At 40.3% G+C, this 14,928-nt stretch overlaps 1 protein-coding gene across 2 annotated transcripts in view; it reads left to right on the top strand.

Moving 5' to 3' along the window:
* The window catches only part of LOC126470618 (WASH complex subunit 1-like), an 89,179-nt gene that overhangs the window by 44,136 nt on the left and 30,115 nt on the right, over positions 1-14,928 (top strand). For both annotated transcript variants that reach the window (XM_050098575.1, XM_050098576.1), the window contains exons 4-6: positions 3,197-3,342; positions 11,327-11,538; positions 13,015-13,373. In XM_050098575.1, the coding sequence (XP_049954532.1) occupies positions 3,197-3,342; positions 11,327-11,538; positions 13,015-13,373 (717 nt within the window). The remainder of the gene's footprint in view (positions 1-3,196; positions 3,343-11,326; positions 11,539-13,014; positions 13,374-14,928) is intronic.

Below are 14,928 nucleotides of genomic sequence, written 5' to 3'. Positions count from 1 at the left end.
CTACAATGAACAGATGTCAATGATGTGGAACAACAGTAAGTTCTGATCTTCTGGGGAACTTTTTTGAGTACTGCTCTCCTCTACTTGATCAATTCTTTTGTTATTGCTACATCCTTGACCAGCACAACTTCGTATGTGCCATCTGCAACACCTTTCCTCAAGTGTGAGATTTTGCTGTCTTCTGTCATATTTGAATCCACTATGTTGCATTGGTCCAGAGCATTCTGTTTGTAAAACTGTGTCATTTCACTGTGACACTTGGCCCTGTTCTTCAATTTCTCTGGCTGACTTACTGTGGAGTCTCACCAGATTTTTTTCTTTTATTCGGCTTGGAATTTGTCCCAACTGTTTAGCTTCTTTTCATTGTTCCTGAACCACTGCTGGGCCGTGCTGTACAAGTAAAAGCACATATTACCAAATACATCATGTCATCACACCTTTGGTGACTGAGGACTCAGTCAAATCCTTCGTCATTTGGCAGGTTTTGACCTCTCTCTCTCCCCCTGGGAAATACTGACGGATGCCTGCTATGCAGCTGACTTGCAGCAATCCATTGGTCTCTGAATATATGGGCCCTTGGAATGATGAAGTGCTTGTATTCACATTCTTGTCAATGTAGGCTATGAATTTTACTTTGGCTAGTTACAGCCATACTGATGTAGATGTTTTGAAGTATCTGGCATCTCTATCAAATAATGTCATGTTGTAACCACAGTTTAGTCCAAATCCAAAAGCACGGTCATCAGTGAACCACAACACTTAGCACTGAAAGCAAGTTTACACTAACATACAGTCAGAATAGAACCGAATTCCTGTGTGGAAAGTGCTGATTTTCTACAAACATAGAATATTTCAGAATATGCAAATGTAATAAGTTTCAAGGACCTCCCAGAAATGACACAACTAAATAACAAATATTTGCTGGTGGCAAGTTTTGAACTGGTGACCCGCAGCATGCCAGTCAGGGTGCTAACTGCTACTCCACAAGATGCCAATACGAGATTCATTTTCTAAGATGCTGAGCTTGTTGCTTTATTCAGTCTTGTATACCACCCTATTAGTAAATAAATTCTCATAACCTAAATTTTCTACTTCCTGTCTGATGAGTCTGTTTCTTCTAACTTTGCATCTATTTTTACACTGTATCTTAAGAAACCATGATGTATAATTAATATGTTATTTAATGCTTGTACTTATTTGCATCAGTAATATCTTTTGTTTAGTTTTAGATCAAGTTTATCCATTCCATCAGAGATTTGGTCTGCCTGTAATATTTTTTTAATTTTATTGTCTACGATAAAGTCTAGACTTGCTCTGTTCCTCAGTAAAGAAATGTATATCTGGATTTAAATTTTGTGGCTGCTTATATTTGTGATGGTACCTTTAGTTCTTAAAATGTTGGCAGGTAGCAGTGAAAATATGTTTCACATTTATTGTGATTCATGCAACATGGGATTCAAATTTTCTCTGTAGGCTCTAAATATTTGCTAAATTTAAAGAATCAACACACATGGGTATAAAAGATCTTTGGTGAACTACGAGAAAGTATAAGATTTAATATTGATGTACCTCCATATCCATTGCTGTCACTGATTACCTTAGTTCCTGGGATTTGAAGATTCAAATAAATCTTATTACATTCTACAGTGGCATTTCACACTGGTTTTTAACAACATAGCCCACAAGTGTAAGATATAGAATAAGACTTGATTCCCCCTTGGGTTCAGATTTCTACCGGTCCCCCCTTACCAGGTCACGCATGCAATCCACTCAGTAAGCAGCTAGTCCAGTAGCAGAGTATGTGTGCAATGCAGATTTATTTTAAAAACAAAAAAATCAGGTTAGGGAAATCCCACTGTTTATCAGCTGCAGTAAAGTGCCAAACCATGTGCGGATCAGCAACAACACAATCAGTCGCTACTATTAAACAAAAAGTTTAAGGCATAAGGATAATTCTGATTAACAAGTGCAGTAGAAAAAGGATTGGAACAGATCTGTGCACTCGACAGCAAACATTCAGGTGGGAGAAAAAGAATGTAGAGAATCTCTGGCAGAAGTTCATACATATTCTAGGCTACGTGCCAAATAAATTGATGTCAAGAAGACAGTGAGAGATGGTAAAAACTCATCACATTTCGGCAATAATATTAGGGAAAAAAAAAAATAGGTGTATAGTCGATTAAAAAAGGGAAGAAGGCTGAACAAAGCAAAAACTAGTGCAAAGACAACCATACACGAAGCATTCAGTGAATTTGAAAGTAAAATCTCACCTTCTGAGTTGTTAAAAACCCTTAAAAAGGTTTGTTCCTACATAAATCAGTCACCGGAACAAAAAGATCATCTGTCTACAGGTTCTTTCATGATAATAGCACTGAGATGGAAGATGACAAATTCAGTGTTCCAAACCTGCTTTACTGAAGAAGACCATAGTACATATCATAACTTTGACCATCACACAGATGCAAAAATAACAGGTATGGAAATTGGGACTGCAGAATTGAAAAGCAGCTCAAATGGCATGGTGCAGGAAAGGCCAGAGAACCTGATGAGGTGTCCGTTAGATTCTGTATTGAATATATGAAGGAAATGGCACCTCTTCTAGCATTCAGATTACCACAGGTGACTGGGTCAATGAAGTGTGCCACACGACTGGAGAAGGCTACAGCCATTTCAATCAGTAAGACTTGTACACAGAACTATAGCCTTGTAAGTTTCCTACAGAATTATATTGTGCCAGCATATTGTGACTTTCCTGGAGCCCAAACAACTCCTGTATAGGAATTAACAAGGATTCTGCAAGCACCAATTGTGTGAAATGCAGCTTGCTTTGTTCATTCACAAGATTTAGGAGACAGGAAATAGTGGAGCTTATAGTGATGCAAAGTTTATTGAGTTTTAAAAAGCCTTTGATACTATTCAGCAAACAGTGAACTTGGGGCTCATTTTGAAGGGTAGCAGCAATCTTCACACACAAACACACACACACACACACACACACACACACACACACACACACACACACACACACAGAGAGAGAGAGAGAGAGAGAGAGAGAGAGAGAGAGAGAGAGAGCATATGTGGTGGTGGTGGGGGGGGGGTGTAATATTTTCAGGCATTTCTGGGAGATGACAGCCTAGTTTTATTAGTTTTGCTTTGCATTTCATTGTTATAAATCTGTTCGAAATCTTTGTTCCAGGACAGATTGCAGTTTTTTCATGTAAAAGTTAGCAGTAAACTGTTAAGAAGAAATATGGAAATTGCCCCTGAAGAAGGACTGGGGAGTCTCCCTAGTGATGTGGACTCTATTAGCTCCCTACTCCTATTCAACACTTCTGAAAACCCGTAAGTGATACTGAGAGACATGCATCACAATAGACTACATTGTGTTGTCAGTCCAGTTCTCTTATTTTACTGTTCAGCAATGGAGTGCTTCATGTATGTAAAAGAAAAAAAAATTCTAAGTAAGCTGGTACTACACATAACTCACGTTTACTTTCACTTTGATGTGCTCGGTTCACATCATACTGATGTATATTTTCAAAGAAATATATGATGACATGTAAAAGCCGAATATATAAATCTCCCTGAATGAAGTCTCTCGTGGAATGGTGCACAGTCCAGTATCCATCTTCCTGTGAGATTTAAACTGTCTGGACTGTGCATCATCTGCTGTTGTCATTGTGCCTAGTTCAGTAATTGAAGCTTTACTCAGCTCTGTCTCATGTTAACTATGTCCACAGAGAACCTCCTGTAAATGTCACTCTCAAACAAACCTTCAGGTTGTTGCAAAACAGTGCTTTATGTGAACTGATTTCTTAATGGCATTCTTGTTTTTGTGGACTTTCTACTGAGCATGTTTGGGGTCTGCAAAACTTGTAGAAGTTCTGTCAGGGACACACATTTGGGAAGTACTTTGTTATACAGCACTCCAAATTTGGAGCAGAGATGTTAATGGAATACAAATCTACATCTGTATCTATATCGACATCTATATTCATACATAACCCACAAGCCACCGTATGGTGCTTGGTGGAGGGTACGTTGTACCACTGCTAGTCTTTCTCTTCCAGTTCCACTTGGAAATAGAGCAAGGGAAAAAGATTATCTATATGCCTCTGTATGGGCCCTAACTCCTCTTATCTTATATTAGTGGTCCTTACATGAAATGTATGTTGGTGCACCAGGATCATTCTGCAGTCAGCTTCAAACCCGAGTTCTCTAAATTTTTTTTAATAGCTTTCCTTGGAAAGAACATTGCCTTCCCTCCAGGGATTCTCAATTGAGTTCCCGAAGCATATCTGTAATGCTTGTGTGTTGTTTGAACCCAGTAACAAATCTAGTACCCCACCTCTGAAATGGGTCAATGTCTTCTATTAATCCAACCTGATTGGGATCCCAAACACATGAGCAGTACTCAAGAAATGGCTGTACCAGTATTCTATAGGGTGAACTGGAAGGAAGGTACATGCTTTGAGGGATGATGGTAGTAGTAGTAGTAGTAGTAGTAGTAGTAGTAGTAGTAGTAGTAATTCTGAACAAAAAAGGTCATACGAACTTAAGTCCTGTTCTTAAGTGTTTCTGATGAAACTAGTGAAAACAGTACAGAACGGGACAAATGCAGGTGATAGTGAATGAAACATTGTGCTCTAATATTTTGTTTAATTGTGTGTGTTTCCTCATAAAAGGTGTTCAAAAAGTCCACAGTCAACTGCAATGCATTTTGCAGCTCTTGTAGACAGCTGCTGTGTTGTTAATCTGAGCTCACTTGTATGGTTCTTTAACAGAGAACATGCATGTAACATATGAGCAAGAAGTTCCACCGAGCGAGGTGGCGCAGTGGTTAGCACACTGGACTCGCATTCGGGAGGACGACGGTTCAATCCCGTCTCCGGCCATCCTGATTTAGGTTTTTCGTGATTTCCCTAAATCGTTTCAGGCAAATGCCGGGATGGTTCCTTTGAAAGGGCACGGCCGCTTTCCTTCCCAATCCTTCCCTAACCCGAGCTTGCGCTCCGTCTCTAATGACCTCGTTGTCGACGGGACGTTAAACACTAACCACCACCACCACCACCAAGAAGTTCCTCCTTTGTGTCAACTCTGCACTTGTGGACTCCACTCTTAAGCCAACCCCACAAATGGTAATCCAACGGAGTAAGATTGGATGACCTCTGTGGTCAAAGAATAAATCCGCAATGACCACTCCAGTGCTTGGAGGACTTGTTGCCCAACCCTGCACAAGTGAAGTGTGCATTGAAATGGTCAGTAAAGACAACACTAGGTAGCCTATGTCGCTTTGGTTGTATTCTCATGAGAGTGCTGGTGAAGGAGGACTTGCGACTGACACCCGTGAACAATGCTTACTAGTTTGTTCTATTTCATATTGCTTTGCAACATTGCACCTAGATATTTAAGCGACCTGACTGTGTCAAGGAACACACTACTAATGCTGTTTTCAAATATTACGAATTTGTTTTTCCTACTTATCTGCACTAACTTAAATTTTTCTATATTTAGAGCCAGCTACCATTCATCACACATACTAGAAATTTTGTCTAAGTCATTTTGTATCTCCTGTACATGTGCAGATGAAGTGACAAATGAAATTTGTACAAAGACTGGGATTCGAACTCGGGTCTCTTGCTACCTATTTTATGACATGCATGTTAACTTTGCTTTACTGAATTTTACACATTTACTCTGACCAGTTTTGGTTTTTCAGCCATCATCCAGGGACTATACAAAATAAACAGAAATGAACAATATATGTTACTGACAAAAAATACACAATCCATATTCGTTACGTACTAACATCTTACAAAGCAAAAAATAATACAACTTTTACATTTCATATATCATGCTATAGATGAATGCCATACTCCAGGGCATATTATGATACACATCAAAAGTTACCATTGAACTACTGTGACTAATTCAACTCAGGTACAGAGACTAAGCATCAAGGATACCTGTAGAACAACAGTAAATGTATGACACCACACCAAAGAGTGTATCCATTGAAGATGTTACAAACCAAGAAATAAACATGATTTACAATCGATCATTATGAAAATAGCTAATGTATAATATAACATTTTTTAATAGTACAATATATTCACAAATTCACATCTGCATGTTGCCAGAATATCAAAGTAACATCAGTAATGTCAGACTAATACAAGTACCTAATAGCCTAGGAATTACCTCATATACATGCGGAATACTTCATTGTATTGAGTATGGTGCAATGTCTAAAAACAATGAACAGAGAAATCTTTGAAAATCATGTGAGTAGAATTGTTGCCAAGCAATAAAAACTATTAAAAAAAATCACATACCACATAAACTCCAGATACACTATGTGATTAAAAGTATCCGGCCACCTGGCTGAAAATGACTTACAAGTTCGTGGCGCCGTCCATCGGTAATGCTGGAATTCCATTTGGTGTTGGCCCACCCTTAGCCTTGATGACAGCTTCTACTCTCGCAGGCAATCATTCAATCAGTTGCTGGAAGGTTTCTTGGGGAATGGCTGCCCATTCTTCACGGAGTGCTGCACTGAGGAGAGGTATCAATGTCAGTCGGTGAGGACTGGCACGAAGTCTGAGTTCCAAACATCCCAAAGGTGTTGTGTAGGATTCAGGTCAGGACTCTGTGCAGGCCAGTCCATTACAGGGATGTTATTGTTGTGTAACCACTCCACCACAGGCCATGCATTATGAACAGGTGCTCAGTTGTGTTGAAAGACACAGTTGCCATCCCCGAATTGCTCTTCAACAGTGGGAAACAAGAAGGTGCTTAAAACATCAATGTAGGCCTTTGCTGGGATGGTGCCATGCAAAACAACAAGGGGTGCGAACCCCCTCCATGGAAAACAAGACCACACCATAACACCACCAACTCCAAATTTTGCTGTTGGCACTACACATGCTGGCGGATGACATTCACCGGGGATATACCCACCCACACCTTGCCATCGGATTGCCACATTGTGTACCATGATTCGTCACTCCACACAACGTTTTTCCACTGTTCAGTCGTCCAATGTTTATGCTTCTTACTACAAGCAAGGCATCATTTGGACTTTACCAGCGTGATGTGTGGCTTATGAGCAGCCACTCAACCATGAAATCAAAATTTTATCACCTCCCGCCTAACTGTCATAGTATAGTACTTGCAGTGGTCCTGATGTTGTGTGGTACTTGCAGTGGATCCTGATGCTGTTTGGAATTCCTGTGTGATGGACTAGATAGATGTTTGCCTATTACACATTACAATCCTCTTCAAGTGTTGGCGATCTCTGTCAGTCAACACATGAGGTCGGCCTGTACGAATTTGTGGTGTATGTGTCCCTTCACGTTTCCACTTCACTTTCACATCGGAAACAGTGGACCTAGGGATGTTTAGAGTGTGGAAATCTCGTGTACAGATGTAATTCTGCTCTCTCACGATGTCTAATGACTGCTGAGGTTGTTCATATGGAGTACCTGGCAGTAGGTGGCAGCACAATGCACCGAATATGAAAAACGTATGTTTTTGGAGGTGTCTGGATACTTTTGATCATATAGTGTATGTGTATGTTCGAGGAGTATTGCATCATAATTGAAGTGTCATAGAAACAAGAAGTATAGGTCATTAAATGGTAAACAGGGAATGTCTGGTTAATCACCAGTACGAAAAAGTTTCCAAATATTTTTTGAATATGAAAGCCATCCATTCACAAATATACTAACGACTTTATAATTACATCACTGTTCTAATATGTACAACATCTAAACTCCATCTTCTTATATGAGAGTAGGTAATAGGATGTAAATATCTAAGAGAGAAACATTGAATAATATCAAGTACCTAGACATATTTCTGGGACTGACCATCATATAGGATAGTCCATCCATGGGTCAATGTAAGTGTAGAACACCAGGGAAAAAAACAGTAGTTTCATCGCATTACCAGAAATTATATGAGAAACTGAATACCATTTTTATGGGAACATCATAACAGGTCCTTGACATGGTGTAGTCGACCACAAATGACGAATGCATCATGCAACAATGCCTAAAGTACACGTTTGACACTAAACAAACTGTATTACACAGAGTAAATGTGTGATACTGTCTTTACATAAGCTGGTCCACCACGGCAAGGTCATATCACATTGGATGGGAAAAATCGGTGTTTAATTGTCCTGAGGCCAAAAACAGCATAAAAGCATCAATCAAAATCAAATCGAATTATTAATGTACGTGTGACTGGTGCAAAACATGTTCAATATGCTGTCCACCATTTTCTGCAACAAGTTGAAATCAAGAAACAGCATGTTCCATAAGGGATTGAATTGTTTCCGGGGTCACGTTCAGAATGTGTTGTGCAGTGTGTGCCTTCAATGCAGCTAAGTTTGCAATTATAACACTGAACACAAAATCTTTCAGACAGCTTCACAGCCAGAAGTCACACAGATTAAGATCAGGTGATAGAGATGGCCAGGCTGTAGGGAAATTGCAGCTGATAATTCTAGCATTTCCGAAATGGCACTTCAGCAGCTTCTTAACTGTATTTGCAATGTGCAGAGGTGTGCCATCTTGCATAAAAATGATCCCATCCACACATCCACTCTGTTGGAGAGCGCAAAAGACACTTGCAGCACTTAAAAGTGACTGTACAGGTAACAGAACTGGAAGCACCTGTCTCTTGTGGTCTGTTGGCTGCAAAGCATGTTCTGTAAGAGCTGATCTGTAAATCTCTCCTCTTTTGCAATTGCCCTTGTGCTCTTCTAGTTGTTTTTGATCATTCAAAATGGTCAAAAAACAACTAGACTGAGCATAGACTTTCTTTGAATGACTCTAAAACTGTCATGGTGGAACTGGGTGGCCAGTAAAAATTCCAACAATTAACTTGACAGTGGCAAGATGGCCGCAGGATCGGCTGTATGTTGTTAGCTCCACATTTATGTGGTGTTTTTTCGTGTTGCATGTGCCACTTTTGGCAGCTGGTTCCTGCACTTGCAAGTAGTGAAATGTCAATTATTCAAGTGTGCATTTTCTTGAAGAGACATTAAGTGGAAAGAAGGCAGGGTGAGTGACTTAAAGTTGTAAGTGGGATCGGTTGCCGCCAGCTTGAAGAGTTCGCATTGGCGTTTGCTCTGCATCAGCTGAGGAAAGGCACACAGACCACAGTGCTGTGTCAGGTGCCCACTGCTGCTGCTAGCTGCTCCGCCATCCCGATCAGCCATGACCAATATGAGGTGAGCCACACCTGACACCCACTGTACAGTGCTGCTTATGGTGACTCAATGGAAAGCAACATAAGTCAGTGGTGCAGTGTGTTTGACATCAAATGGGCTAACAGATGTAGTCACGATGGCTACCCGGAAAGGAATGGTTCTGATTCACACAGCTAATTTAAATGATAATGCTGAAGGGAAAACTGCAACAATTAGGGAAGCAGTAAATTTACAACAGTGGTATGAAGAACTGATGACATTTATCAAAAATGAATTTTCTGGACAAAATATGACACAGGCAAGTGCAAGTGAATGGCAAGTGGAATTACGGGATAAAATGTCGCAATGGGCGGTAGAGCAGGTTTTATTAATTGGCAGCTTGGAACAACTACAAAAAGTAAAGACAGTTATAGAAAAAAATTCACAAAAATGGTTGAAAACATAAGCAGTTGCGGTGCTAACAATGCCACCTTGTAGAGGCGTAACCAAAACAGCTTCTGCAGCTAAAATTGTGGCAATGTGAACAATGCAACAAAAGTAATGACCTTAATAAACTCCACCAAAGAGAAAATTTGTATAAGGAAGATCAAACAAACCAATATTATAGTCGTGATGGAAACTGCTACATGAAGTGGCACAGAAAAGATAATGAAGAGCAGAAAGGTGCAAGAGAGACTGATTTGTGAACAGCCTAAGAAAAAGAGACCTTTAATAGTACTATGCGACATCCCAGAGGAGACAGATGTAGACACTAAAAGACACAATATAAGTGCAAAACCTTGAAGATGAACTGACTAAAGAAAGCTTAGAAAGCGGCTGTATAGTATGATTAGGGACAGAACCAAGGTGAAGAAAAGTGGTCCATCAAGTTTTTGAAGCGAGCCCTCAGGTTACAACAGCCCCCATGAAGCAACAAAAAGTATATCTTGGGTTTCGTTCAGTTTCAGTGAAAGACTATCTAGTAGCGAGGTGGTGCGTTCACTGCCAAGACGTTGGATATTTGGCAAAATATTGTGATAAATAAATAATAATCTGTGGACATTGTGGGGAAGAAGGCTACATCAGAAAAGATTACAATAAAATTAAACAAGCGGCAGTGTGTCAGCCATGTAAACATATGTGTAAAGAATGCACAAGGAACACAGATGGATGTCACTCGTATCAAACCCTCCTAACAATTCAGATTTTAAAAACAGATTATGGGTAGACGTTTCATAACACTAGAAAGCAATGAGGACTCTAATGACACCATCAAGTGCTGTCTATGTAAGAAACATAAATCACAATCAAGGAGGGGGGACACTGAAAGAGCAAGAAATTCCTGGCAGAAAGTGAGCATAAAGTATCATAGAGCATACAACACAGACAAAAGCAGAGCATCATGCACCTACGAAAAAGCAGGAAGAAGCTTCTGGTGAAAACTCAGAACTCTGAAGTGTAACAGAGAAGCAAGATCAGAGGCAGATGTATAAGTGACATATAATACCATGCAATTAGGAATTTGTGACACAAATTGGGCAGTTGTACTTAGACTGCAACAGCACACATCCTGAGGAATACACTGCATTGCCTACAGAAATAAAAGAAGATTCTCCAATGCAGAATGTGAATCTGCAACAGAAACACTACGAGACTGAGAGTCAGTTCGTACAGGAAACAAACACCGACTACAAAGAAGTAAGCAATAAAACATGGGCTAGAACTGATCAGTGACAGATTTATGAAAGCATAGAGAACATTTTGCAGCTCACTAGATTGGAAGAGCCGATGATACCTACTACAGCGTTAAGACATCTATGAGGTTTGAAACTGAAATAGTGGCAACTAATTATTCACAACCGATACAAAAGAGTTAAATGTTTTCACCTGTTACTGTCCTTCAAAGTAGTCACCAGCGTTGTGTAGAACCCCTTGCCAGCAATGTGGGAGGTGTAGTATACCGTTAGCAGAGCCTGTTCTGTTGATGGTGCAGCAAGCAATTGATTTAAATAAGTTTAAATCTGTTTCCATCATTTGATTCTTTCTCTTGTTTGCTTTTGCCATTAAAACCAATGCGGAAACAAAGAAAATCAAAGGAAAAATATGAAGACTAGTTGTATTTTTCAGGTACAAGCGTTATGTCATGCTGGATCCTCTTGGTGCTCTAACAAAGTCTCGGCAAATTTTGGATGAAGACGAACACCATATGGAAGCTGCTCCACTGTCAATATCTCAGCGGGAGCAGCTAGAGCACGATACAGGAGAGAACTACTTCTATTCACCAGATCTTGGAGAGGTCCCACAAATAGATGTTCCGCTTGATCTTCCTGACTTACCAGGTTAATTTCTTTTTCATTTAAGTATTTTACCATGAGGTGCAGTTTAAAGGATCCAAGACAGAAATGAAGTGTATGGTTTACATACATTGTCTTTGATTCATGATCTGACTCCTGTTCGTCTCTAACATACGTTACAAATAATGTGTAGTATAAAATCAGTGAATCGATCAAAATTCCTCTTAAATATAATTACAAGTATACAACACAGTGCTTAGCATGTTGATAGGTTTAGGATGTTTAAATTTTTGTTTAAAAACTTGGTGAATTAATGTACATTTGTTAAATGAACCATTGACTAGCTTTAAACAATATGCAGTGACAACAATGACGTGACTTCATTTTTCTTTTCAGTGTTACGGAAATGTTTCGCAGAATATTTCACAGAATTTGTGTCATTAATTACCCCAGAAACTTATAATTTCTGTAATGTATCCAAAATTGTGATCACGATTAGGCTCTATGTTCTCAGTCAGTGAAATGCAAATTATTAGGCGCGACATCAGCAGATCAAAATTTAGACCAGGGGCAATCCTACCATCAGAGCAGTGGCATTCTGAACAGGTCAAAATGGTTTACAGACTTTTAATACAGTGTATGCAGACAAGGATAAGACTTGCAGATGCAAATAGGTATAAGGTACTTGTGGATGCAGGTAACTCTATTATCTGTACAGGCTTCTACCTATTTCCTATCCCATTGATATTCAGTCTGAGCATGTCCTGTTTCTTACATGTAGATACAGTTGATCTTGTTTTCCCATCATAAAATTTCAAAGTTAATGAATAGAGAAATTGATGCCTACTAAACTTATCTACTGTCGTAAGAGGTACTCTAAGACAGAAAAAGAAGTATTGTAAAAACATCTCTGTAGAACATTCCAAGAAACAGTTGTCATTGAGGAATTTAAATAATCTTGTAGTTGTTTTACAATCTCCTCTTAGACAATGTGAAGATACAGTAAGACTGTATAAATTAAAACTTGTACAGTGGAACAAAAGCAGTTTTTCTCACAATACATCCATTAACGAGATGGGAAGAACGTATAAATATGAAACAAAAATATTATGCCATCCAATTTACAATGATTTGAAGAATATAGATGTACATATGTAATGCCTAAATTCCTGACATTGATTCTGCAGTAACACTAATTTGCTATGAATAACATGCAGTAATTTTCTTGAAACTGAAATTTTGTGTTTTACATAACCCACATTAGAGGAACAAATCAAAATAATAAAATCTGTAAAGCCGGAAGAGCAACAGATGTTGGAGTAGCATTTCTCATTATGAACAGATGTGTGGTTTAAAAAATGTTTTGAGGTTCACTTCACATAATTTCTAGTTATCACTTAGCTGTTGGGAAAATGAGGAGGAGTGGTGGCCATCTCCAAGTGTACCTTACTCATACAGCTTTTATAATAAGCAGAACATTGTTTCTCACTCTCCACTATATACGACATTTGTGTGTGTTAGGAGTTGCCGATGACCTCCGCTACAGTACGGATTCAGAGCCTACGATCGCACCATCAGTTACTACAACTCCAGCCATGCCAGACCTGCCTGGTCTGCTGTCAGAAACACCTGTTTCGTCAATGTCTCTCCCGGAGCTGCCAGCAGTACCTTCGGCAGTTATGGCAGTGCCTGAAGTTCCGCCAGCAGGGCCTCCCCTATTTTCATCCTCACCAGCCACTCTGCCTCCAGCTACTGCTTCTCCTCCACCGCCTCCACCTCCACCCCCACCACCTCCACCACCACCCCCTCCACCTCCACCTGCGTTACTTCCAGGTGAACACAACACCACCGCTCCTACTGATGTTGACTCTGTTAAGGAGGTATGTAGATTTAGATTTGTACTTGTAGGGTACTGCAACTGGTACAGTATTGTACTCAGAATGTGTGTGTGTGTGTGTGTGCAGGCACAACTCAATTCAAGCCTCTCTCATCCCTAATGACCTCATTGTCAATGGCACATCAAACGCTTCCTTCTTTCCTCCCTCCCACCCTTCTATATCCAGTCTGGCTGATGTACCAGACAAATGATTATGCAATACTAATAGTTTATTTATTTATTTACACATCAAGTTACGTATGACCAAATTGAGGAGCAAATCTCCAAGGTCGTGAAACGTGTCCATACATGAAATTTCAACATAGACTATGTGATCAAAAGTATTCGGACACCCCCAAAAACATAAGTTTGTTATATTAGATGCCTTGTACTGCCACCTACTGCCAGGTACTCCATATCAGCGACCTTAGTAGTCATTATACATCGTGAGAGAGCAGAATGGGGCCCTCGGCAGAACTCACGGACTTTGAACGTGGTCAGTTGATTGGGTGTCACTTGTGTCAAACGTCTGTAAGTGAGATTTCCGCACTCCTAAACATCCCTAGGTCCACTGTTTCTGATGTGAAAGTGAAGTGGAAACATGAAGGGACATGTACAGCACAAAATCGTACAGGCCAACGTCATGTGTTGACTGAAGAGACCGCCAACAGTTGAAGAGGGTCATAATGTGTAATAGGGAGACGTCTATCAAGGCCATCACACAGGAATTCCAGACTGCATTAGGATCCACTGCAAATACTATGACAGTTACGTGTGAGGTGAGAAAACTTGGATTTCATGGCATACCGGCTGCTCATAAGCCACACATCACTCTGGTAAATGCCAAACGACGCCTCGCTTGTAGTAAGGAGCGTAAACATTGCACGACTGAGCAGTGGAAAAATGTTGTGTGGAGTGACGAATCACAGAACACAATGTTGTGATCTGCCGGCATGGTGTGGGTACAGCGAATGTCATCTGCCAGCGTGTGTAGTGCCAACAGTAAAATTCAGAGGTGGTGGTGTTGTGGTGTGGTCGTGTTTTTCATGGAGAGGGCTTGCACCCTTTGTTGTTTTGTATGGCACTATCACACCACAGGCCCACACTGATGTTTTAAGCACCGTCTTGCTTACCACTGTAGAAGAGCAATTCGGGGATGTTGATTGCATCTTTCAACACGATCAAGCACCTGTTCATAATGCACGGCCTGTGGCAGAGTGGTTACACGACAGTAACATCCTTGTGATGAACTGGCCTGCACAGAGTCCTGACCTGAATCATATAAAACACCTTTGGCATGTTTTGGAACTCCGACTTCATGCAAGGCCTCACCGACTGACATCAATACCTCTCCTCAGTGCAGCACTCCATGAAGAATGGGCTGCCATTCCCCAAGAAACCTTCCAGCACCTGATTGAATTAGTGCCTGCAAGAGTGGAAGCTGTCATAAAGGCTAAGGGTGGGCCAATGCCATATTGAATTCCAGCATTACCAATGGGGGACGCCACGAAGTGTCATTTTCAGCCAGGTGTCTGGATACTTTGATCACATAGTGTAAA

This window comes from Schistocerca serialis, chromosome 3 (assembly GCF_023864345.2).
Source record: "Schistocerca serialis cubense isolate TAMUIC-IGC-003099 chromosome 3, iqSchSeri2.2, whole genome shotgun sequence".
NCBI classification, from domain to species: Eukaryota; Metazoa; Arthropoda; class Insecta; order Orthoptera; family Acrididae; genus Schistocerca; species Schistocerca serialis.
This window is presented reverse-complemented; position numbering and strand designations above follow the sequence as displayed.